Source organism: Vanessa cardui, chromosome 22 (assembly GCF_905220365.1).
Source record: "Vanessa cardui chromosome 22, ilVanCard2.1, whole genome shotgun sequence".
Classification (NCBI taxonomy): domain Eukaryota; kingdom Metazoa; phylum Arthropoda; class Insecta; order Lepidoptera; family Nymphalidae; genus Vanessa; species Vanessa cardui.
In genome coordinates this window covers 9950591-9975930 of record NC_061144.1, presented here as the reverse complement: position 1 = coordinate 9975930, position 25340 = coordinate 9950591, and the positions used below count along the sequence as shown (strand labels likewise).

Sequence of the window (25340 nt, the reverse complement as noted above, 5' to 3'; positions counted from 1 at the left end):
GCTCTATAAGATTGTAAACTAAAACTATTTATGTGACACCTTTATATCGAAGTAATAAATGATGCCTACTTCTTCAATTAATTATAATTAAATTATTGTTAATTTTAATTTAAATATACGTAGTCGGTATTTAGTTACTTTTTTTAAGTAATTTTATTATAAATTATATTTAAAATAGATAAACACCGTTAAAGGAAGATATCTTTATTAACTAGTTAAATAACGTGTGAAATAAATTCCACCACATACTAACTAACAAGCACGATTTTTAACTCTTGTTCCATCCTTGCCGATTTTTTTGCAAAAATATAAGAAGTTTTATATAGTCAGAACAGGCTCGCCAGTAGGCATAAATAACTTATTATCTTAAATAAAAAACTTAGTAATGGTATACTTTTAGTGTAGATACTTCATTTAATAATAAGTAATAGATTAGATTACCTACTAATTGTAACCTATTTATTAAAAGTTTTCAAAGTGTATCATTTTAATCACTGGCAACTCTTTTTATCATCAATACTTCAGAGTTCAGATGTCAAATCTGAAGCATGAATTTTTTACAGGCAAAGTATATCAAGGCAGTAAATAATTTAAAAACTAACAATTTAATTTAATTTCATTAATTAAATTTATAAATAATTATAATGATATTGTGTATAAAATATAAGACAAAATATATAATTCTCTACCTTAACATCCGGTGGAAGTCGGCCTCGCAGTCAAATTTGACGTGTCGTGTTTATTATTATACTGTTGGTACTTGGTTTAAAAAGTCACAACTCAAAATTAAACTTGTTGTCGCCTCAATTGAATCATAGAAATTGGGTTTTACATGTATTTAGTTTATATTTGCAAATAGGGTGCTCTGACTGTGATAATTCTAATATAAACGAATATTAATAAATAGTTACTCTATTCAAAAGGAGTACGTAAATATATATTTATTAATACAAAATATAATTTAGAGATCGATTATTCTGTAATAATATAAATTTAATTTAATTTTTAAATGAATAAAAAACAAAACGTCTGATTATAAATTGTACATGGAATTAGTTTAAAAATATAACATATTCCTTTTTATATTATATATATATCTGCTTTATATTAAATTATATTTGTTTACAGTAAATCCAAGATTGCATTATGGATAAGGAGGATTTCTCATCCTTGTTGCATGTGTCTCCAGTGCTTACCAACGATATTTTGAGCAAAGCACTCTCTGAATGGTTCCACACCGATGTTGTTTTTACTCACTGGGAGGTAATAAAAAGCTTTTATTTGTAGATTTAATATGTAATATATATATTCATAAAGGAGGATTTAAAAAAAACATAATCAACATACAATAAAATTTATTTCAAATGATGCATCGTATAATAGAACAGATATGAAAAACATTTGTTGAGAATTATTATTTTTGTAGCTAAAATATAAAATGAGGCTACGAAAAAACAACATGATAGATAATAATAGAAATTTGTAATCATTTTATATCAATACAGCATTATCTCAATTCAAATCAGATAAAAAAATTGACTCAACAAGCTAGACTTATTGACTCATAAACAGACTAGTGCTTAATATAGTAATTAAACGTTTGTTATAGTCACTTCGGCAACCTCAGCCTGTTTAGCAGACTACAATTATTATCCTTGAGCTGCTATTCTCTACCTTAAAAATTCAAAAATCATATCGCCATTTTTGCTTTAAGACTCATGTTACTCAAACTAACTTGAAGTATACTCATTTTTAAGCCAAATATTTTAAAATGTTATTGTCGGGCATTTTATTATGGCTCAACTTAAAGAAATACATTTTGCAAATTAAATACATGCATTAAGTAATAATGAGTATATTTAAAAACATATTATAGTTTAAATAAAGAACCAAAAAAGAATTATAAACAATATTTGATCCACAATTTTGATGAAGATTAAAACACTGGCCATCAAATTAAAAAAAAAAAATCTGTAACATTATTTATAATGGATTCACTGTTATAATATATATAATATTTGTATCGTTTAGGATTGAAATAGCGAATAAGTTTTATTTGTGTATTTGACAGAGGTATCTGGGCGCCAAGTACATTGGCTCCAGATAAGTAGTGATTTGTACCACTTTTATTATTATCAATGATTTATAACTAGGCTTAAGCACCATTCTACACAGTCATGATTTTTAAAGTACCACTGTTTTATTTTATCTGTATATATTTAAATAACTTAATAAATTGTTACTGGGTTAGATAAATAAGTGACAAATCAGTGTATTACAGAGATAAATATAAAACAAATAATAAAAGAGAATAATCTTTATAATGAGGGAAAAATGGGAAGAAAATTTATTTGGATGTATATTAATTATATACTGACTAAACTATCTACTTACAAAGTATTTTGTACATATCATGCAGTTCTAATAGACAGTCAAGATATCTTTAAAATAAATATCAAATTAATTCATAAATGGATATGTAAAGTCTTTCTCATAACAAGAAATAATATTTTTCTATTATAATGAAATTTTGCATATAGAGGCTTATATCTAAAACTGGCCATCTGTGCCGAGATAGCGCACAGGCAACGCAGGCCTACCAACATCATAAAAAAAAAATCACTTCTCACATAGTTCGATAGAACTGCTATTCGATTCACGCGGAATGAGATCAGGCACAGTACTAAGAGCTTTTTTTCGGGCATAAGATTATTTAGTAATTCCATATTACTAAGTTCTACTAACCTTTGATTGCGCGCTCGAATGTTGTTATAGATCCACGTGTAATATGACTTAACATAAATATACAACAACAAAACATAATATATAACAAAAATCTTTTGATCATTCGAAAACTCACTCGTGTAATTTACTTCTTCATTTCCAGTACGTAAGTGACACTGGTAAAGGTGACTCGTACTTGAGCGAATTAATTCGAATTAAAATCCACGGCACCTCCGAAGGTGCACCATACCACGTACAAGTGATTTTGAAAAACATCCCCAAAAATACTTGCAGACGATTAACATTTCGAAGCGAGGAATTCTTTCAGAACGAAATCAATTTCTATAAAAGAGTTCTTCCAACTTTGCTCAAGTTTCAATCGAAGAAAAATGTCCCAGATCCCTTTACAAACTACACGAAATTATTCTTTGCCGAAACCGATGGGATAAATGGCGTTTTATGCCTTGAAGATGCTGGCTTGGAGAATTTCGGTAGCGCTGTACGCCAAGAGGGTATAGACTTAGATCATTGCAAAGTCACTTTCAAAGCGTTGGCCAAATACCACGCGCTCTCGTTTGCCTTGAAAGATCAGGACCCGGAGACATTCAATAGACTGAGCGACGCCATCTTCGAAACATACTATGACCCCAGACTATGGAATTGGTACCGAAAATTTTGGCACAGAATATGCGGCATCGCCATTGATGCGGTCGAGAAAGAATACCCAAACTCAATATACGAGGAGAAAATCAGGGAATTCGCTGTACCGGAGAAGTACGAAGACATGATAAGGGCAGTCAGGGACAAAACGAACGGTGTCATATCCCATGGCGATTGTTGGACCAATAACTTCCTGTATAAGTACGAAGACGGTGGTCCGATTGACGCGAAGTTAATTGACTTCCAGCTGACCAGATGTGCCAGTCCAGTCCTTGATATATCGTTTGTTATCGCTGCATGCACGGAACAAGAATTGAGATCCAAACATTACGACGAATTGTTAGAATATTATTATGAAACCCTTTCCAAGCACATAAGGGAGCTAGGCAGCGATCCAAATAAGCTGTATTCGAGGGAAACGTTTATGGAAGAAGTGAAGAAATATTCTTACTTCGGTTTGGCGTTCAGCTTTGAATCGACGCCGTTTATTATTTTGGCGCCAGAGGACGCCATCAATATGGATATGGAGGTTAGTATTACATTAAATAATTACGAGTTTGTTAGTTAGAATTTCACTATCAAGTAGTGTTTAAAAATTGTTTGGAGGGTTTTTAAATAAATGTTTTACTATAAATTTATAGTCTTAATTAAGCCATATTTGAATGGACAAGCAATAGTTTCCAGTCAAGGAAAATATCACGCATTTTAAAAACCTATCTCCGACTTAACTTGAATTGGATCAGTGTGATGGAATATCAAAAATATTGTATATGTATCAAAAATCCTTTTCTTAAAAGAAGACAAGTCCAACATTGGGACCTTTACAAGTTACTTATTGATAGTTCAATTATCATTTTTAATATAAATGTGCTTTAGATTTATTTATTTATTAAGGCAAACACAACAGGTTACAATCACATAGAGAATATTTCTTAAACATTAATAGTATCGAACAGATTATAACCCTAAGGGTGCATGCACAACATGACGTGATTGCCAATTATTACAGTTAACAAATTCCAATACAGGGGATATACTATGTATTATTACTAAACAATAACAACAGTAGGTATATCAAGAACATAATAAAATTAAATTACATGGACTAAAGTAAAATATTATATTATTTTCAGGGTGACAAAAAAATGAACATTGATGATTTTTGGCAACTTCCAGCGTTCAAGACTAAAGCTGGGCGGCAGAGGGAAGCTAATAATGTTGTACACTGTGTGGACCGGGGCTATATCTAAAAATATGGTCAATTTCAATGGCAGGAGAAATAACGATAGTAAAGTAAAGTAACAGCCTGTACATTTCCCACTGCTGAGATAGCATCCTCCTCCTTTAAGGAGAGGGTTTGGAACATATTCCACCACGCTGTTCCAATGCGGGTTGGTGGAATACACATGTGAAAGAATTTCTATGAAATTTGTCACATGCAGGTTTCCTCGCGATGTTTTCCTTCACCGCTGAGCACGAGATGAATTATAAAGACAAATTAAGCACATGAATCAGCGGTGCTTGCCTGGGTTTGAACCCGCAATCATCGGTTAAGATGCACGCGTTATAACCACTGGGCCATCTCAGCTCTGAAAATAATAATAAAATAACGATAAGAAAACCTTAAAGCCACGTTTTTCATGATATTTATTTACTATAATATGCACTACATAGAAATATTGATTATTATATATAGATGAGTAATGTATATGTAAAGTAATATGTCATGTCAAGTCAATTGAAGGTCAAAATTGTTTGTTTAACTTTTCTCCCTCCATTGGAGTTGACTATAAAGTGATATTTAATTTCCAATACAATAAGTTAAAAATTTCCACCAACCCGCATTGGAACAGCGTGGTGGAATATGTTCCAAACCTTCTCAAAGGAAGAGGAGGCCTTTAGCCCTTTAGCCCAGCTGTGGGAATTTACAGGCTGTTGTTGTTGTTGTTGTTGTTGTAAGTTACAAATTAGTATAGCTTATGTTATAAATAATGTAGAATAAGACGGAATTTGAAAGGAAATTATATTCAAAATCTAAATTATATACTAAGTCAATGAATGTGTTGTGTTATTCATTGTAAGGGATAATAGTGTTATAAGAAAGTCTCTAGTGATATTATGGCTACGTCTACTAATAATCTATACATATAATAAAATTGGAGTTTCTGTTTGTAGCATTAAAATAGTCCTATACTCAATGCATATGTATGTATACACGGTATATATACCAAAATAACATTTTTTTTAATTTTTCTGTCTGTTTGTTCCGGCTAATCTCTGGAACGGCTGGACCGAATTTGACGGGACTTTCACTGGCAGATAACTGATTTAATAAGGAATAGCCTAGACTACTATAATTTTTTTTGTTAAATTCAAACGCATACAAGGTCACGGGCACAGCTAGTGTTTCTATATAACACGATCAGTTTGGCTTCCAGTATTTTCTCTTTGTTATTATGTAAAGATTATACAATAATAAGTGATATTACCTTCAAAATTCGAATGAAAAGCTTTCACATCATCGATGATGTAATATTCCCCTAAGTAAATGTTATTTTACAATCAGTATTTAAAAATGTATTAAACATAATGATTACGACCATTCAGTTAAAAGAAATACAAAAAAAAAAACTATATTTTACAACCAACATTAACTATTCTATTAAATAGTAAATTAAATAATAATGATTATGTTGGTATATTTTTTTAAGATAAAAAGACCAAAACTTTTTAATTTTTTATACGCGATGATTATGAATTGCATAATATACAGGGTTATTGGTAATTCGACGTATTCCTGATAATAGGTGGTGTCCTGTTCATTTTATTTCGGTTGCTTTGAATAAATTCTTAGTTTTTATTGACTTTTGGAAAGCTAAGAAAATCGTTATGTTTTTAAAATAATCTACAGGATAATGATTCATAATGAATTTAAAAAAAAAATAATTACCGAAATTTACTGTTTAAATATTGAAAATTATCCATTATTTAATCGTTTTTATAAATCACAAGAAAAACAGTTTTTTTATTGATAATTTTTTTTAAAACAAAATTTTCGAAGTTGTATTTTGACAAATTTTGAAAAAAGTTAAAAAACGTGGTAACAAAAAAATGGTTCACTTTTGCATGATGCATATGGAGGTAAAAGTTATTGCAAATAGTCACCCCTGTCACCTCCTAACAAGAATACGTTGATTTACCAATGAACCTGTATGTATATATCCAATTAACCAAAAACCCATATGTGTATTAAATTATGCAATGCAAATCAATTTCTATGCCGATCGCCACGGCAATTGACATATACAAATACGCAATAACAAAAAACAAATAGTAAACCTACATTTATTATTAGTTTTTGCTAGTACATTTATATACAAATAATTTATGTATAGTACGACACAACTTAGATGTAGCATCAGCAAATTTAATAAAACCGATTACTGCTGATTTATACAACCAAAATAAATAGCTCCCTATCGCGCTATTCGACGCTTTTCGTCGCTTTATATTCTCGCGTCAGTTCAACTCGAGACAGCAAGTACATGTGTGTACAAATCGAAGTGTCTAATTGATGAATATATTAGGTCATATGATATTACACGTTATTACGTTTGTGCAAAGATCATAGTCGCGTGAGAAATAGATATTGATAATTTGGGATAGCGTACTTAATTTGGATGTGATCGGTTTTACGAATTTTGCTAATGCTACATCTAAGTTGTGTCGTACTATACCTTCAAATTTAAATAAGCCAAAAGTGACCATTGGTAATTCATAGTCGTCCAAAACTTTGCCATTTAATAATAAACATGATATAAATAAGTGTTAAGACATATTTACGAAATTTTATTAATTATTATACAATACAGACTTATTTTATATACCTCCATTGATATAAATATATTACAATAATTTTATAATAATATATTATTAAAAATGTATTATGAATTTTATGTTGTGTCTTTTATATTGTGTATGAAGCATTTATATTTTTTTTGAGATTATATTAATATTATATCGTAATATTGATTATTTTTAATTATGTCAAATCACTGAAATGCAATGAAGATAAAAATGTACTTGCGTTTTAACCAATAACAAATATGTACGAGTACTGGTATGTTGGTTTTTTTAAATCCAAAATGTAAATAAATTAAACCTAATCCATATTGGCGCCTAAACCTAAACCTAAGCTATAAGGTAAATGTAATATAGAAAAGGACATCGAGGTACTTTTAAAGCGAAGACGACATGTCTAACTAATATTATAATAGGCTATTTGACAATGCGAAAAATAAATTGTGAATTATTGTAATCAGTGTATATTATGAGTTTAAAAATGGTTATTTACAAACGAAAGTTGAAAATAATACTTAAATGCATTCAAAAATCCATAAATAAAAATGCATTTTTTCAAACGTTTGTCACGTGACACAAAACGCTCCTAATTGGCCGGGCGTATGATGAAGTCACTTTCTTGTAAACTTTGCTTTTCTATTATAGGTACCACAGATTAGAATACAGGAAAGTGACGTCACCGACCCCATTGCAGCGCCATATTGTCCCAGTAGCGTTTTTGCGCGAAATTTAAATATGGAATTTTTAATATTATATTTTTCGGAAAATAAAAAACACAACTTTTACTGGGTTCCTTAACTTCTACTAAATAATATAAAATTGATTTTAAAAAGCAGTCAAATAGCCTATTGTGAAATTTCACACATACGTCAGGGTAATGAAGAGGGTAAGGCATATATTTCTGCAACTTCAGAGCGGCAAAGTTAAAATGTTTTGTTATAATTTTGACTTTTTTTGTCAGCATTGTTTACAATTTAGTGGTAGGATGTACAAGGCCATGTACCACCCACTCATCTGATATTCTATTGCCATACAGTATTTTTTAGTATTGTTGTATACCGGTTTGAAGGGTTTGAAAGATGGAGCCAATGTAACAACAGGCTCTAAAATATCTATATCTAATTACTCACATTTCACAAATTATTTATTAAAAAACGTACCCTCCATAATTACACAATTTTTTGCCCATAAAAACTGCAACAAAACGAACGGTTATCTAATATGGAATGTGAATGAAAAAAAGGAAATTAAAATAAGCTAAATGCACAATATTGAGCTTGAAAATATTATTTCTAAACATATAACAACTACCAAAACTTTCATTCGCTTTTAATTTTGTATTCGCTATTTTGCTTCTTCTATAATCGATCCATAGGCTCCATCTTCCTTGGTGGTAGGGCTTGCCCGTCTGGGTAGGTACCACCCACTCATCAGTTATTCTACCGCCAAATAACAGTACTCAGTACTGTTGTGTTCCGGTTTGAAGGGTGAGTGAGCCAGTGTAACTACAGGCACAAGGGACATAACATCTTAGTTCCCAAGGTTGGTGGCACACTGACGATGTAAGGAATAGTTAATATTTCTCACAGCGTCATTGTCTATGGGTGATGGTGACCACTTACCATCAGGTGGCCCATATGCTCGTCCGCCAACCTATACCATAAAAACAAAAAAAATAAATAATAGATACATGTTATCTTTTGTGTACGCGTTTGTTTACGCACTTTGTGTCACTTATATATCATATGTAGGAACATAATAAATATTTAATGATCCTTGATAGGTGATGAGATGTACCAAAATAACTGATAATACACATACATGCTCACATATTAACCTATACAGTAAAAAAAAATAAAATCTGCTTTTATAACAATAATATAGATAGATAGATAGATAAACTTCTTTATTGCACACACGTAAAGTTGACAATAAGTAAAAGAAATTTACAAGAGAAAGCATTAGTATTCAAAGGCGGTCTTATCACTATTAGTGATCTCTTACAGACAACCTCAGGAGTAAAAAGCTATTATATTAGTAATAAGTTAAGTGCATAGAAAGTTTATGTAAAAATAATAATAAGTAAATGTCGACTACAATAATAAATACATACATCCAATATACACAAACGCATACATCTATATAAATATAATATACAATAATGTACACCTAATATACATAATCTATAAATACACACATATACATACATACATACATGCACATATATATCCTATATATTAGTAATAAACACAAATTAAACAGATACGAGTATATTGTCGTCTACATGTTCGTTTTGCAAAGCCAAATAATAACTTTTTAATCGATCAAATAGTCTTCAAAACTTAGTTTCTAGTCGTCGCATAGAATCCTTCGTCCGTTGAACTCGAATATCCGTCGGTAGACGACAAGTCCTTGGGTCTGGGAGTGTACCTCGGCATAGGGTTGGGTATGCCAGTCATGAACTCCAAATGCGTATAGCTCGGTCCCCTCGTGCTACGCAAGTCGGCAATGCTAGTGTTGGCAGTGCTTACGTCCTCTTTTGCATCTTGACTTGCACCCGGGGGGGTTTCATTTTCTGAAGATATTTTTTGAAAGTGAGACAAATATGATATTTAAAAAAGACACATGATATAACAAAACATTTTGTTATGTATAATGTGACCATCGTTGTTGAGTTTGCAATAACTGATATGTACTAATTAAGCTATAAGAAATGATAATTGTAAACTTGTTCGTGGTTCCAATAAATTAAAAAAAAACAAAGCATTCCAGGTCAGGTGGGGCATAAGAAATGATAATTGTAAACTTGTTTGTGGTTCCAATAAATTAAAAAAAAAAAAAAAACAAAGCAGTCCCGGTCAAGTGGGGCATAAGAAATGATAATTGTAAACTTGTTTGTGGTTCCAATAAATTAAAAAAAAAAAAACAAAGCAGTCCCGGTCAAGTGGGGCATAAGAAATGATAATTGTAAACTTGTTTGTGGTTCCAATAAATTAAAAAAAAAAAAACAAAGCAGTCCAGGTCAGGTGGGGCATAAGTAATGATAATTGTAAACTTATTTGTTGGTCCAATAAATTAAAAAAATAAATAATAAGCAGTCCAGGTCAGGTGGGGCATAATAAATGATAATTGTAAACTTAATGTTTTCTTAAATTTTCGCGATTATTACACATGTAAATAAAACTAGTTATTACGGATTTTAATCTCGTATATTCATTATTTTGGATAGACGGGTAGACTACCCGTGACCACGAACGCTGTATAGTGCTCGAAACGGGATGTCCAAAATAATTAATATACGCGATTAAAATCCGTAATAATGTAAACTTGTTTGTGGTTCCAATAAATTAAAAAAAAAAAAAACAAAGCAGTCCCGGTCAAGTGGGGCATAAGAAATGATAATTGTAAACTTGTTTGTGGTTCCAATAAATTAAATAAAAAAACAAAGCAGTCCAGGTCAGGTGGGGCATAAGAAATGATAATTGTAAACTTAATGTTGTCTTAAATTTTCGCGATTATTACACATGTAAATAAAACTAGTTATTACGGATTTTAATCTCGTATATTCATTATTTTGGATAGACGGGTAGACTACCCGTGACCACGAACGCTGTATAGTGCTCGAGACGGGATGTCCAAAATAATTAATATACGCGATTAAAATCCGTAATAACTAGTTTTATTTAAATTGTAAACTTGTTGTTAAAATAATTAATATACGCGATTCATCCGTTATAATTAGTTTTATTTAAATGTGTAATAATCGCGAAAATTTAAGACAACATTGTTTGTGGTATTTACCATTTTATTTATATCTACATGAGCAGAGATGGCCCAGTGGTTAGAACGCGTGCATCTTAACCGATGATTGCGGGTTCAAACCCAGGCAAGCACCGCTGATTCATGTGCTTAATTTGTCTTTATAATTCATCTCTTGCTCAGCGGTGAAGGAAAACATCGTGAGGAAACCTGCATGTGACAAATTTCATAGAAATTCTGCCACATGTGTATTCCACCAATCCGCATTGGAACAACGTGGTGGAATATGTTCCAAACCTTCTCCTCAAAGGGAGATCAGGCCTTAAGCACAGCAGTGGGAAATTTACCGGCTGTTACTTTACTTTACTTAATGATAATGTATATAATATTTTATGATGTAGGTAGGTGGCCACTTGATGGTCAGTGGTGCTGTAAGAATGATTACCTATTTCTACGGTAATGCACCACCGACTTTGGGATTTCCCACGAATTAACAGGCTGTTGTTGTTGTTTGTGGTTCCAATAAGTTAAAAAAAAAAAAATAATAACGCACCTCCTTTGAGGCGGCGCGTGGTGGTAGTGCAGCGCGGGTCGGGCGCGTCGCTCGAGCTCCACGCGTCGTAGTCCGCCACCCACATGTCGGTGTCGAGCGGCTCGAAACCGAACTCCGTCTCGTGCATCGGGCCGCGGTACTCGACGGGCTGCAGCGTGAAGTCGTCGTAGTACGTGCCCTCCTCCCACTTCCAGTGCTGGATGTCGATCAGAGTCATGTTCTTCTTCCAGCCCCACGCGAACATCTCGAAACGACACGTGTCGGAGAACATGAGATAAACTGAGATTTCGAAGACGGATCCTGGAATACAAGTTAATTTATATATGTAGTATGTATAAGTATGCATATAATTAAGTCGGAGTGTTTGTTTGTAATATTAAAATAGCCATTTTTTACTCAATGAATATGTATTCATAAACTCAAACTCAAATAACTTTATTCAATATAGAAGCATTACACTTTCTTATTGATGTTCAATTGAAACACTACCACCGGACCTAAGAAGAACCGGCGAAAGATACTCAGCGGGTTTTTTTTGTTGTTTATCTCATATATTATATAAACATATATACACGGTACAATTTTTGTCGATCGGTCTGCCTGTCTGTTTATTCCGGCTAATCTCTGTAACGGAGGGAGTAACTTAGGCTACAATAATATATATATATATATATATATATATGTTTTGGTATATTCAAAGCTCAAATTGGGTTGTCTGGATGAGATGTCTAAAAAAAAAAGGCCTGTACATTTCCCACTGCTGAGATAAGGCCTCCTCTTCCATTAAGGGGAGGGTTTGGAACATATTCCACCACGCTGTTCCAATGCGGGTTGGTGGAATGCAGATGTGGCAGAATTTCCATGAAATTCGACACCACTGGGCCGTCTCGGTTCTAATATAATAATACATGAACAATATAGTAAAGAGACACTGATAATTTTAGAAGTTTTTAATGTGAAGTAAATAAACAAATTCTGTAGTATATTTATAAATGATAAAAAAGCGTGGAGCTAATACCTGTTGACTTCCAAGCAGGATATATTAATTTAAATAATTGTATTTAATTAACATGACTTTATATTTTTTAAATGTTAAAAAAGAGTAACTACTGAGTTTTTTGCCGGTTCTTCTCGGTAGAATTTACTTTCCGAACCGGTGGTAGCTTCAATTAAATGTAAAATGATGATTCAAAAGTGCTTGTAATAGCCTACTTGAATAAAGTTTAATTTGATTTGATTGGATTTGATATCATTACTGCACCTGTGCGAAGCCGAGACGTGTCGCAATTAAACATAAGAAACTATTTTTTTTTAAATAACAAAATATAAAGAATAATAATAAAAAATATACTGATCAATTGGTTACAACGAATTGCATCAAGACAAATTATGACTTGTAATTTTATTTTGTGACAGTACCTTTGTAGCTATAGCAAGGCGGTCCCTTAGACTCCCTCGTACAGAGATGCTTGATCCTCATCTCGGATACGGCCGATGCATTCAACAACTCCATCGTCAGGCACGAGAATTCCACGTTGTCATACATCGAAAACTGAATATGTAAGTACAACAAATTTTAATTCAAAATAGGGCCTGTCTGATAAGTACCAAGAAGTAGATTGAAACAAAAACAACAATGCTTGTATAATGATATTTGACGACCTCCGGTGTCGAGTGGTGTGTACACCAGTTTTCAAGGGTACGCCACTCCGCGGTCCCGGGTTCGATTCCCGGCCGAGTCAATGTGGATTATCATTAGCTTTCTATATTGTCTTGGGTCTGGGTGTTTGTGGTACCGTCGTTACTTCTGATTCTCCATAACACAAGTGCTTTAGCTACTTATATAGGGATCAGAGTAATGTATGTGATGTTGCAACATATTTAAAAAAAAATAAAAATTTTAAAAATGATAGTATTTTCCGTTTTAATAATGTGAAACAGTGTAGTTACGAGCACAGGGGACACTTAATAGGCTATTTGACTGGTTTTTAAAATCCATTTCATATTATTTAGTAGAGGTTAAGGAACCCAGTAAAAGTTGATTTTTTGATTTCTAGTACATACATATTTGCCGAAAAATATCACATTAAAAATTCCATATTTAAATAGAGCGCGAATACGCTACTTTGACAAAATGGCGCTGCAACGGGGTCGGTGACGTCACTTGCCTATATTTTAATCGATTCATTCTGTAATTTTGATATAGTTCCCAAGGTTGGTGACACATTGACGATGTAAGGAAAAGTTAATATTTCTTACAGCGTCATTGTCTATGGGTGATGGTGAGCATTTACCATCAGGTGGCCCATATGCTCGTCTGCCAACCTATTCCATAAAAAAAAAAAAAAATTACCCGCCCTAAGGTACCCTTTCAGTTTCTCCGAGTTATATATAATAATAGTATACTCACATTATACGTCAGAAATTGATACTGATTATTGTCTGTTCTTAATGATACCATTTCACGGTAGAGCAAGTTGGTTTTTTCTCCTTCGTCACAATTGCCGAATCTCTGATAGGCATGACTTCCGGCTGAAATTAATGAGAAAATTTCATAGTTTCCTTAACTTACGCATAATTTTTAACAATTCAAATTACAGTACACTTTAAACGTATAATATTTGCAAAGATAAAATGATTATAAAAAGCTAATACGTAATATAGTGCTTGAAAATTCACATATAGAGCCATTCTACGCAAATCAAATCATATTTAAAGTATTTTTAAAATAGCTTTTATGAGTATCAAAATTAAAATGTTTTGTTTTGATACTCATAAAGTTAGTTTTTGATGTAGTTTACTGTTCAAATTCACATTAATCATTTCTTTTCCCTCGATTTACTTGGTGGTAGGGCTTTGTGCTAGCCCGTCTGGGTAGGTACCACCCAATCATCAGTTATTCTTCCGCCAAATAACAGTACTCAGTATTGTTGTGTTCCGGTTTGAAGGGAGTGAGCAGGTGTAACTACAGGCACAAGGGACATACCATCTTAGTTCCCAAGGTTGGTGGCACATTAACTATGTAAGAAATAGTTAATATTTCTTACAGCGTCATTGTCTATGGGTGATGGTGACAACTTACCATCAGGTGGCCCATTTGCTCGTCCGCCAACCTATAACATAAAAAATAATACCTTACATTCAAAGTAAAATATCCTACCTCGCAAGACATATTTCTGCTTCGATATCTTCGAGATGCTGACCCTTCGGAACTTGTCGAGGCTGCTCTCTACCCACGGGTAGTAGCTCATCATGTCGAGGTAGCGCGACGGAGCGCCGCAGCCCGGCCCGCGCACACCCAACCCGAGCTGCGAGTGCGTATTAAGATAATAATAATAATAATAATATTCTTTATTGTACACCAAGATAAGTATAACACACAGGAAATAAATATAACAAAATAGACGCAGACGACGTAGTCCTTGTTTTCTCCAATCACCATACCAGCGGGTTGCAGACTACAGCTGAATCCACCTTAACGGCCGTAGAGGAGTGGGGCGTCGAAAACAAACTGAGCTTCGCAGCGCACAAGACCAACGCGATGCTTATCACCAAGAAGTTAAAATTCGACACTCCAGTGATCCATATGTCCGGTACCCAGCTGAGTCTAGTAACCGAGATCAAGCTGCTGGGTCTCATAATAGACTCCAAACTCTCCTTTAACGCACATGTGGTCGCTACCTGTAAAAAGGCGGCAGAAATCTATAAACAACTAGCACGTGCAGCAAAGGTGTCATGGGGTCTCAATGGAGAAATAGTGAGAACCATCTACATGGCAGTTATAGAGCCTATTGTCCTGTATGCGGCTAGCGTATGGTCTCCTGCAGCAGAGAAGTTGACGTTAAAGAATAAGCTCAACTCGCTCCAAAGAGGCTTCGCCTTAAAGATATGCAAGGCGTACAGAACAGTATCTCTCACATCGGCACTAGCCCTAGCAGGACTACTCCCCCTTGACCTCCGCGTCCGAGAGGCTGCCACCCTATTCAAGATAAAAAAAGGCTACTGCGTGGACCTCCTACCACCTGGACGCGAACTGGAGTGCAGGGTGGGTCCTTTGCAAAACCCCCACCCATCGTTACTCGAAACAACTGAGTATGTGCGCTTGGAGAGCCTGGACTCACAAGCCCTTGAAAAACATCATATAGTTGACCCCCTTATCTTCACCGATGGCAGCAAGATAGACGGAAAAGTCGGTGCTGCTCTAACATGGTGGGATCAAGGAACAGAATCCAAATACTCCACGTTCCGTCTGGAACCGCACAACACAGTCTTCCAATCGGAAATGTATGCACTCCTCAGAGCTATCAAAATGGTCAAGAAATCGAAGTACCGCTCTACCAACATCTTGAGGGACTCAAGATCCTCGCTTGACCTACTAAGGTGTCCATCGGTAACACATCCCTTGGCCCTTGACATAAAGGAGTGCATACGAGAAATCCAAGAGGAGGGAAGAACTGTTCGGTTTTTCTGGTTAAGGGCCCACGTAGGAACGCCGGGCAATGAAAGAGCGGATGAGTTAGCCAAAAAAGCGGCTCTCACAAAAAAGACGGCACCTGACTACGATAAAGTCCCAATATCGTATGTCAGAAGGCAGATACGAGAGGAGACTGTCAAGAGGTGGCAGTTGCGATACGAATCCTCACAAACCGGAGCAGTCACTAAACTATTCTTACTAGACATAAAGAAAGCCAACAAATTGGTAAGAAGATCGGTACTAACACCAGTCGACACTCAAATTCTGACCGGTCATGGGGGATTCGCGGCGTACCTCCATCGATTTAAAATCAAAGATAGCCTTTCTTGCGTCTGCGACCCCGAATGCGATGAAACCATCCTCCACATAATTTTAGAATGCCCAAGATTCGGTATAGAAAGACTGGAACTAGAAATTAAGATCCAAACCAGACTAGACCAGTCCTCTCTCCCAAACCATCATGGAGAAGGAGACCACAAGAACACCGTTCCTCGCATTCGCCAGAAAAGCCGCCCAAGTAGCCGCAAAAAGAAATAGTTCGTCCGCTACATCATCTTTAACCCCCCCACAACCACAAACTCAAAACACAACGCTCTCACCAGCACAGACCACGTCACAAAACACACAGCACAACACCATCACTACAAACTCATTGTTGACTTCCCAGCCAATCCAGACCCGGGCCACCATTAACACCCTTAGACAGAAGCTACAGGCTCTCCCAAATACTCTTCGGGGATTGCTCGTAAAGAGAGACCAGCCCACCACGTCCAACCAACCCACTCAATACACTGCGTTCACAGAACTGTTGCAAAACGTGGGTGAACGCGGTACACCGGGCATCAAAATTAAAGGAGTGGCTCTCTTTATGAGTTTAGATACAGAGATGGTGGGCATTGGATTCTGTCGCCCGGAAGGCTCAGATCGCTTGATAGTATCTCCTGGAGTAGCCTTACTCATTAAAGGGAGCACTTCAAAAGTGAGCATTAAACGCACCACCATCGACGCGCTAACAATCCAAATGCCGGGTGCCTTGACCTGTCGACTGATGCGACTACGAAACAAAGTGGTCGCACTCTTCGAACGGGAAGAGGAAGCCTCCTTTGTAATGGCGTGCGAAATGCTTTCGAGGTTGGGTGAGTTGGACCATGGAGGGAACCCATGTACGATAAGCGTTGACGCCATGAGAATCGGCTTTCAAAAAGGTGACATTGCAGTCCGCTATGGCTGCCTGTTAGCCTCGAAACAACACGAGGTCATCGTATATGAGGATAGGGGAGAAAACCTGAGTTTCCTGAAACCAGAGGTCACAACACCTTTCCCTACCACAAAGCCGGCCACCATCGAGTCCCAATTAAGCGGATCTGAGCGCTTGCAGTTAAAAATATCGGCGCAGAGAACAGCCCATGCCCCGAAGAGCCCTCGGGACAGACGGCCGAGTCCTGTACCCACAGTGGCGGTGGTGACATGTTTAATCCGCGATCTGGTATCTCCAAAGAACAAGACGTCGCCCTCACCTCAATCAGACCCTGGCCCGTCGGGATCACCGAGTCGACAGGCGAAGGCAATGAGGGAATTCCTAATGGTCAAACATCCGGAAAAGCCCAAAACTACTCGCGCCCACCTAACAAGGGCCGATAAGGGTCAAGTAATACCACCAAAGCTGAAACCAGCGTCTAACCCTCGAGACCATGCAGTGAATGCTTTCCTAGAGTTCCGGGCTATTGTGACGGCCACCCGCGAGGTCCACTTAGCCACCTGTAAAAAGATCATGCAGACCTACCGACGCGGTAACGAAAAGCTGCTGGAGGTGGAGCTCGAAGAAGCCGGGGCGGCCATATACAACAACGACACATCCCAAGTTATCAAAGGGAAAATGTCGGGGCGGTACATGGCAGCCTACAGCGCTGTAGATGGATTCGTTGGCCTGGTTGATGCGGAGGGGCGAAAAGACGCATTCCCTAGGTTCTTGATACAAACAGGAGACCCAGTGGTAGTAGTGGTCAGATGCACGAGAGTAATGCTAGACGACAGGATACTCGTGATGGCAAAGTCCGTCTCAGAAGGTCCGGGCGTCGACGCACCTCTCGTGGGTTGGGAGCTGCCACAGATATCGTGGATAAACGGGGTACCAGGATGCGGAAAGTCGACTCACATTGTCAGGAATTTTGATGAGGATAAGGAAGTGGTAATCACCTCAACAATCGAAGCCGCCAAAGATCTGAAAGAACAACTTACACGCCGATTTGGCGAAAAAACTAAATCAAGGGTACGAACTATGGCATCCGTGCTAGTAAACGGGTTCAACGAGAGCACAAAGTGCAACCGACTGACGGTCGACGAAGCCCTCATGAACCACTTCGGAGCCATAGTAATGGCGGCACAGCTGTCTGGAGCTAGTGAGGTGGTCCTTATCGGAGACATCAACCAGTTGCCTTATATCGACAGAGAAAATCTGTTCGAAATGAAGTACTGCCGGCCAAGCCTGACAACAAACATCACCCGCGAGTTATCCTGTACGCACCGAAACCCTCTGGACGTCGCATACGCCATTAGTGAGGTTTACCGTACCATCTACTCTGCAAGCTCTATAATCCACTCCCTCAAAATGAAGAGATTCACTGACGCCAACATACCATCCGACCAAACCGAAACCCTATATCTGGTCCATACACAAGAGGAAAAGAAACTCCTGATGGACCAGGGATATGGAAAAGGAGAAGGATCAGGCGTCATGACCATCCACGAATCTCAGGGAGAGACCTACGGCGACGTTATCATAGTCCAGTCGAAAAATGTGAGGCTCCGTATTCACGAAAGTGTTCCTCACGCAGTTGTGGCAATTACTAGACACACTAACACCTGTGTCTACTACACGGACGATGGTTACGACGCTATCGGCAGATTCATCGGCCGAGCGGCGGGTGCTTCAGAAAGGACCATCCTAGAGCACAGCCGTGCTCTCTCTGATCAAACGCGGACCAGGACCCGCTGGATTGTAGTAATCCGAACACATATACTGCTATATATTATTTATATATTATTTATTATAGTTTATATATTATTTATTATACATTAGTATATATTATTTAATAATAAATAAAAAATAAAAAAAAAAATCATTGTGGGCCACGTCTCCCAAGAAGACGACAAAAATGATTTCTAGCGAAGATCTGCTGATGTTTAGTATAAATATAAAACGCCAAAATGTAATTGAATATAAAATGTAAAAAAAGGCAGGGGCATCTGCGAGCCTGTGGATGTTGTATTTTAAATAAAAAAAAAAATATATATAACAAAATAAAGCATGGCACAAAAGGCGGCCTTATCGCTGAAGAGCGATCTCTTCGAGGCAACCTTGAGGCAGAGGAAATGGTCTATTAACGGCAGAGGTGTACAATTTTTTAAATGGAATATTCAATATACATACATACGAGTATATTTGTGCATACAATAATATACATACAAAAGTAAATAGATACATATACACATAGGCGTATATTAGATAGGCGAGCGCTTCCACCCAACAGCGTATGATCTGATAAACTGCATTTTTCTGGTGGAATGCCGCAATCCTGACGTCATGGGTTCAAACCCCAGGTCGAGCAACCATATGTTTACGGATCTTTCTGTTGACACATTTTCAGCAGCATCCCAGAGCTTGGTAGTTGGATGTGTAAACACTTCATGTCTCGGAAAGCACGTAAATCTTGTGTCAGGCAATCCGCATCGGATTTTCCATCCCATCGGATTATCAGAGAGGGAATAGAGAGTGCTCCATGTTTACGCACACATACAAATGTGTGCGTAAACATGGAGCACTCTCTATTACGATATGTATTGCGTTGGTCTGGTTGATTCTTTTGAGATAAGCCGCTTTGGACGATATCGTTCAGGACATTTTTATTATTATGTTTGAATTGGAAGTCTTTTATAGGGATCATCCAATAAATAATGAGAGTAATCGAATTTACAAAATTTTGACAAGATAAAATGCGATTGTAACTTTATTAATATTATAATAATATATAAGATTTTAAATTAATATGGTTATTTTTATTATTACAGTTATTTAGTACAGGATATTTACCATATGTTGGTGGAGCTCGATATTTCGACGTTATCTACAAGTGTCAAGACACTTCTAACAACATCAACATCTACCCGCAAACATAGTTCGTGAACAAGACATAATTCAATAACTGTAATAGGCTATTTGACGATGCGAAAAATAAATTGTGAATTAATGTAATCAGTGTATATTATGAGTTTAAAAATGGTTATTCATTAACGAAAGTTGGAAATAATACTTCATTTGTTCAAAATTCCCAAAACAAAAATGCATTTTTTCAAACGTTTGTGACGTGACACAAAACGCTCCTGATTGGCCGCGCTTATGATGAAGTCACTTTCTTGTAAACTTTGCTTTTCCACCATATGTACTACAGATTAAAATACAGCAAAGTGACGTCACCGACACCATTGCAGCGCCATATTATTCAAGTAGCGCTTTCGCGCGTTATTTAAATATGATATTTTTCGGCAAATATGTACTAAAATTAAAAAAAAACATATTTTACTGGGTTCCTTAACCTCTACTAAATAATATAAAATGGACTTTAAAAACCAGTCAAATAGCCTATAGTAATAATGCAGTCCGACAGAGTAAATAGTGTGTAAGTTAAGATGTCGGACCAGCTGCCAGCGTCCCCACACGTCGCGCGCAACGAGCGCGCCGCCCGCCTGCCACACGCACACGTCGCCTTGCTCCAGCGACACGGCGCACGCCACGTGTGGCGGCCTCATCTTCTTCGCGTACAGCTACCGAATAAGAAACCTTTACCTTCTTCACGCCATTCAGAGCCGTATTTAGGGAACCGGGGAACTGCCCTGGGGCCTCCACATTAGTGGGGGCCATAGCTTTCAGCAAGTTAACAAATACCGAGATACAGTCAAATTATAATAATGTTATTATTTAATATTTTAAAAGTTACCGATACAAGTAAATAAATAATTACTGATTGAAATAAAAAAAAAATAATTAATAAAAAAAAGTAATTAATTCATGATAATATAATTATTAGGTTGTTTACGCTTCTGTTTGTCTAGGGCCCTTACTGCTGTGGGGCCTTCAGACCTTTAAATCCGGACCTTTAAATTTCTCTCTTATCTTCACCGATCTCTAGACATTTGACTCAGACTTACAGTCCCGTACCTCGGATAGCACGTAATGTCTTTTTTATATTAGTATAATAGTATACAACAGACTGATAGGTACATGGTATGATAAGACCCAAGGTAGATAGAGAAACGACTAGAGTCCTCAAAATATAGGTTTTGTGTTAAATGTTAATTTTTAAATCGTAATTAACAATTAAAAAGTCAATTGAATTTTATATATGTATTTACGAATACATGAGTTATGACTATGACAAAAATATTAGACCGAGACACCCCATTAGTTCGAACGTCTAAGTCTGAACCGATGGGGGCAACTTTAAACCTCAGCAAAAGAAAATTATATCTTGGAATACTTACATTCGCGCGAACGTAAAACTCCTTACACAAACTTGACATAACGTATGTTACAGGAATCACTTGCTTTTGAAGAATGTTGTAATCTAGAAAAAATAAAAAATCAATATAATCATAGAATTAAGTTGAAATCTTAGTGTCTAATAACATATATTACCATCACTGTCTTTAAATTTCACAACATAAAAATCTGGATTTCTCAGTCTATCCGGAGGTGGACATAATGGTCTTATCTTTTCTGTAAAAAAAAAGATTCTTGTTATTTATATGGCAACCCACACACACAGTAGTTTCTTTCCTATTTACGTATATGACTATCCTCAAAATTATAATCTTTTTTAAATCATTAGTCATGAAAATGGGCCACTTGATTGAAGTGGATTTCCCATAGAAATCAACGCCGGTAAAAGATCTTAACCTTCCTTATATTCACCAACCCGCATTGGAGCAGCGTGGTGAAATATATTCCTAACCTTCTCCTCAAAGGGAGAGGATACCTTAACCCAGCAGGGAGAAATTTACGGGCTGCATATGTAACCTTACATTACCAATGCGCCACTAGCCGTGGAAACTAACTGTAGATATTTCGTCTTGTAGTTGCAAAGGTTCAGTCAACAATAGGTACATACATGACATATGTATTGACTGCCTTGTAGCTAGATATAACGCCGTAGAACCTAAAAAACTGCGCTCAATTCCTCAGTTTTTTCACATTATTGTTTCTTTTTTGTGCAGAAAAATTCTAATAACTCAAAATTTAGATTTTGGACTCGACAATCATCACCTGTTCACTTGACACGAAATAAATAAAATAAAATAAATATGAGACAACATCACATACATTACTCTGATCCCAATGTGAGTAGCTAAAGCACTTGTGTCATGGAAAATCATACGTAACGACGATACCACAAACACACAGACCCAGACAACATAGAAAACTAATGATAACCTACGAATCAGTTATTCTACCGCCAATCACCAATACTCGGTTGTGTTCCGGTTTGAAAGGTGAGTGAGCAACTCTAACTACAGGCACAAGGGACATAACACCTTAGTTCCCAAGGTTGGTAGCACATTGACGATGTAAGGAATAGTTAATATTTCTTACAGCGTCATTGTCTATGGGTGATGGTTACCATTTATCATCAGGCGGCCCATAGGCTCGTCCGCCAACCTATAATAAAATAATATGGCAAGTTTTATAACTACGCTTCACTTACCACTACGAACAGGCGTCTTAAGCTGCACTAAAGCGACGGTATTGTAAGTCTCTCCATACTCAGGATGCAAAACATAGTTGCGCACGCGACGCTCGCCGCGCTGCCAGTCATCGCCGAGAAGGACAAAACTGTTGCTTCTGGACAAAAAATATTATATTTGTATCAAAAATGAAATTTGGGCAATCATGGAAATGAGTATTTTACTTTACAAACAACAACAACAACAGCCTGTTAATTGCTGGTCTAGCAATCTCCATTTAAGGAGAAGGTTCGGAACATTATCCAGAATTTTGGCAGAATTTCTATGAAATTAGACGGATGCAGGTTTCCTCGCGATGTTTTCCTTTACCGCCGAGCACGAATGAATTATAAAGACAAATTAAGCACATGAATACTCAGTGGTGCTTGTCTTGGTTTTAACCCGCATCATCGATTAAGATGCACACATTCTAACCACAGGGCCATCTCTCAAAAACTTTTAAAAATTACCTAAAATCTTTTTTCGGCATTGGTCCAATATCTGCAGCCGAAGCAATCACAAACTCAGCTTGTATCAGCGCAACGGTTGTAACGGCTCGTGCTTCTCCAGCATTGTCATCTGTAAACCAAAACATTTAAGAGAAAGTTCTATTAGAGTACCTTCAACAGACCAATTGACCGCCAATATTGCTTGACAATGGCGAAATAATCTATGAGCTAATGACACATTTACAGACCGTTAAGCCGCTAAGAAATGAATTTAGTACTAAGTATATATCTTTAGCAATAAATGGACTTCATAACAATGTTAATGGAGTACCTCTATCGCATTGCAACTACTTGATTTATTATCGAAATTTAGATTATTATTTAATAATATATGATAATTGCCTTGTTGTTGTATAGGCTAGGATACAGGACATAGGAGGTATCGAGGCCCTGTCTAACTTTATTCTGTCGCCGTTGTCAGAATTGGCCAGCCGAAAATCATAATCAGATTTAGGTATGACACGTTGGTGATATTTTGGCGGTAGGAAAACATCGAATAAACCTGCGTATTACGTGAGAAATCCTACCACATACAAGTTTACCAATCAACAGAAAAGCACATGTTACAAGAAGTATAATATGATGTCTTTGTCTAGCAAGGGTTTAATCTATATTCATATTATAAATTTGAAAGTTACTCCGTCTTTCTGTATGTCGCTCTTTCAGGCTAAACCTCTGAACCGAATTTGATGAAATTTGGTATAAAGCAAGCTTGAACTCTTGTCGGTAGTATGCGTAAGCGATCCCGTGGCGCCCGCCGAAAGACGGAGAGGGTACCGCTGGTTTTTTAGTGGGTAAACCCGGTGCACCTGGGCGCACTCGGTGTCCAGGGAACTGGGGAGTCACCCCACTTTCCATCACGTAAAGGAAGCGCGTAACGTGTTTTTCCAGCGAGAAAAAAAAAGCTTGAACTCCAGGAAATATTTTTTTTGCTAAACCAGAGTGAGAACCAACAGCATAAAACTCGAGCGAAGCCGCGGGCGACTACAAGTTATTAATATAAATTAAAAAAAATGATACACACAGAATGAATAATACAATATCCCGAGCCATGGGTACTGTGATATATCGACGTTGCCTTCCGCCACGTCCATTTCATGGTCTATACCACAGTCTATCAAATCCAGTTCCACGAGATGTACCTGTAACACTGAATGTTTTAACGCATAAATAGGAATCTCGCTGAGCCTTTACTTTAATTTTATTCAGAATTACTTTTAAAATTCCAAAACAAAGGAATACAAGGTTCTCGAATTTATATAATCTATTATGGTTTTGTTTTTTACAACTAGAATGCAATATAATGTTTTATGATCTCGTGGTGGTCAGATTTCCTCACGATGTTTCCCTTCATGGCCGAGCTCTAGATGAATTATAATCACACATTTAAAACAAGAATTCGCGAACGCCCATATTTAAACTGCTAATCAAAAATAAACAACTTGTGAACTAATGATACACATATCATTAGTTCACAAATTGTTTATTTTTGATTATATATTTATGACTGCTACTAGACCGATTTTAATGAAACTTACACTGTTCCCTAAATTGAAGTGTACCTAACTTAGTTAAAAAATGATCATCTCAATACGACTTTTAGTTTTCGCGAAATTCGTGGAAAAACATACAAATATACACTTACGAAATTAAGAGTTAAGCACATGTGCTTGGAAGCCTAATTAGATAATCAAACTCAAATATAATGAAATTCTAACAATGTTACATACAACATGTTGAACTGATATCATTTTTAGAAGTCGGTTAAAAATCTCGACAAGTAACCACTGTAAAACATTAAATGCAAACTAATTAATGAACTTAAAATATTACCCACCTTTATATAATGTAATTAAAATCACTAATTTAAACTTCCAAAAAGTCATTCTGATTAACAATTAATACTGTCAATGCTTATCTTACAAATGTACTTCTTAAAATGAAATTACATTGCAGAATGTTTCAGCAATGTTTCATAATACAATGTTGTGTATTATTATGAAATATAAGAATGTATTTATAA

The 25340-nt window shown here is 36.2% G+C and overlaps 2 protein-coding genes across 3 annotated transcripts; one reads left to right on the top strand and one right to left on the bottom strand.

Annotated features, from left to right (window-relative positions):
• Positions 1 to 528: 528 nt before the first annotated feature.
• Positions 529 to 4699, top strand: LOC124539431. 2 transcript variants are annotated; one of them, XM_047116824.1, is made up of 4 exons: positions 529 to 568; positions 1129 to 1263; positions 2888 to 3913; positions 4518 to 4699. In XM_047116824.1, exons 2-4 carry the CDS (start codon positions 1147 to 1149, stop codon positions 4632 to 4634), a joined length of 1260 nt encoding a protein of 419 aa, XP_046972780.1. In that variant the 5' UTR covers positions 529 to 568; positions 1129 to 1146; the 3' UTR covers positions 4635 to 4699. The 2 variants fall into 2 exon arrangements, with proteins under 2 accessions (XP_046972780.1, XP_046972779.1); XM_047116823.1 differs by lacking the exon at positions 529 to 568 and adding an exon at positions 624 to 925.
• A 4742-nt stretch (positions 4700 to 9441) lies between these two features.
• Positions 9442 to 25242, bottom strand: LOC124539474. The gene is made up of 12 exons (XM_047116873.1): positions 25155 to 25242; positions 24342 to 24467; positions 23279 to 23387; positions 22790 to 22926; positions 21724 to 21804; positions 21570 to 21652; positions 20727 to 20852; positions 14718 to 14865; positions 13968 to 14089; positions 12977 to 13109; positions 11558 to 11857; positions 9442 to 9820 (listed from the first exon to the last, which is right to left on the bottom strand). Exons 1-12 carry the CDS (start codon positions 25201 to 25203, stop codon positions 9588 to 9590), a joined length of 1647 nt encoding a protein of 548 aa, XP_046972829.1. The 5' UTR covers positions 25204 to 25242; the 3' UTR covers positions 9442 to 9587.
• Between the last annotated feature and the right edge of the window lie 98 nt (positions 25243 to 25340).

Excerpts from the sequence above, each read along its gene's own strand:
- LOC124539431 (XM_047116824.1), top strand. The coding sequence starts at position 1,147 with ATGGATAAGGAGGATTTCTCATCCTTGTTGCATGTGTCTCCAGTGCTT. Across the intron at positions 1,264-2,887 it reads TTGTTTTTACTCACTGGGAG|TACGTAAGTGACACTGGTAA; the intron begins GTAATAAAAAGC and ends CTTCATTTCCAG. Across the intron at positions 3,914-4,517 it reads CCATCAATATGGATATGGAG|GGTGACAAAAAAATGAACAT; the intron begins GTTAGTATTACA and ends TATTATTTTCAG.
- LOC124539474 (XM_047116873.1), bottom strand. The coding sequence starts at position 25,203 with ATGACTTTTTGGAAGTTTAAATTAGTGATTTTAATTACATTATATAAA. Across the intron at positions 23,388-24,341 it reads GATATTGTATTATTCATTCT|ATGACAATGCTGGAGAAGCA; the intron begins GTGTGTATCATT and ends TTTGGTTTACAG. Across the intron at positions 11,858-12,976 it reads GCCTTGCTATAGCTACAAAG|GATCCGTCTTCGAAATCTCA; the intron begins GTACTGTCACAA and ends CTTGTATTCCAG.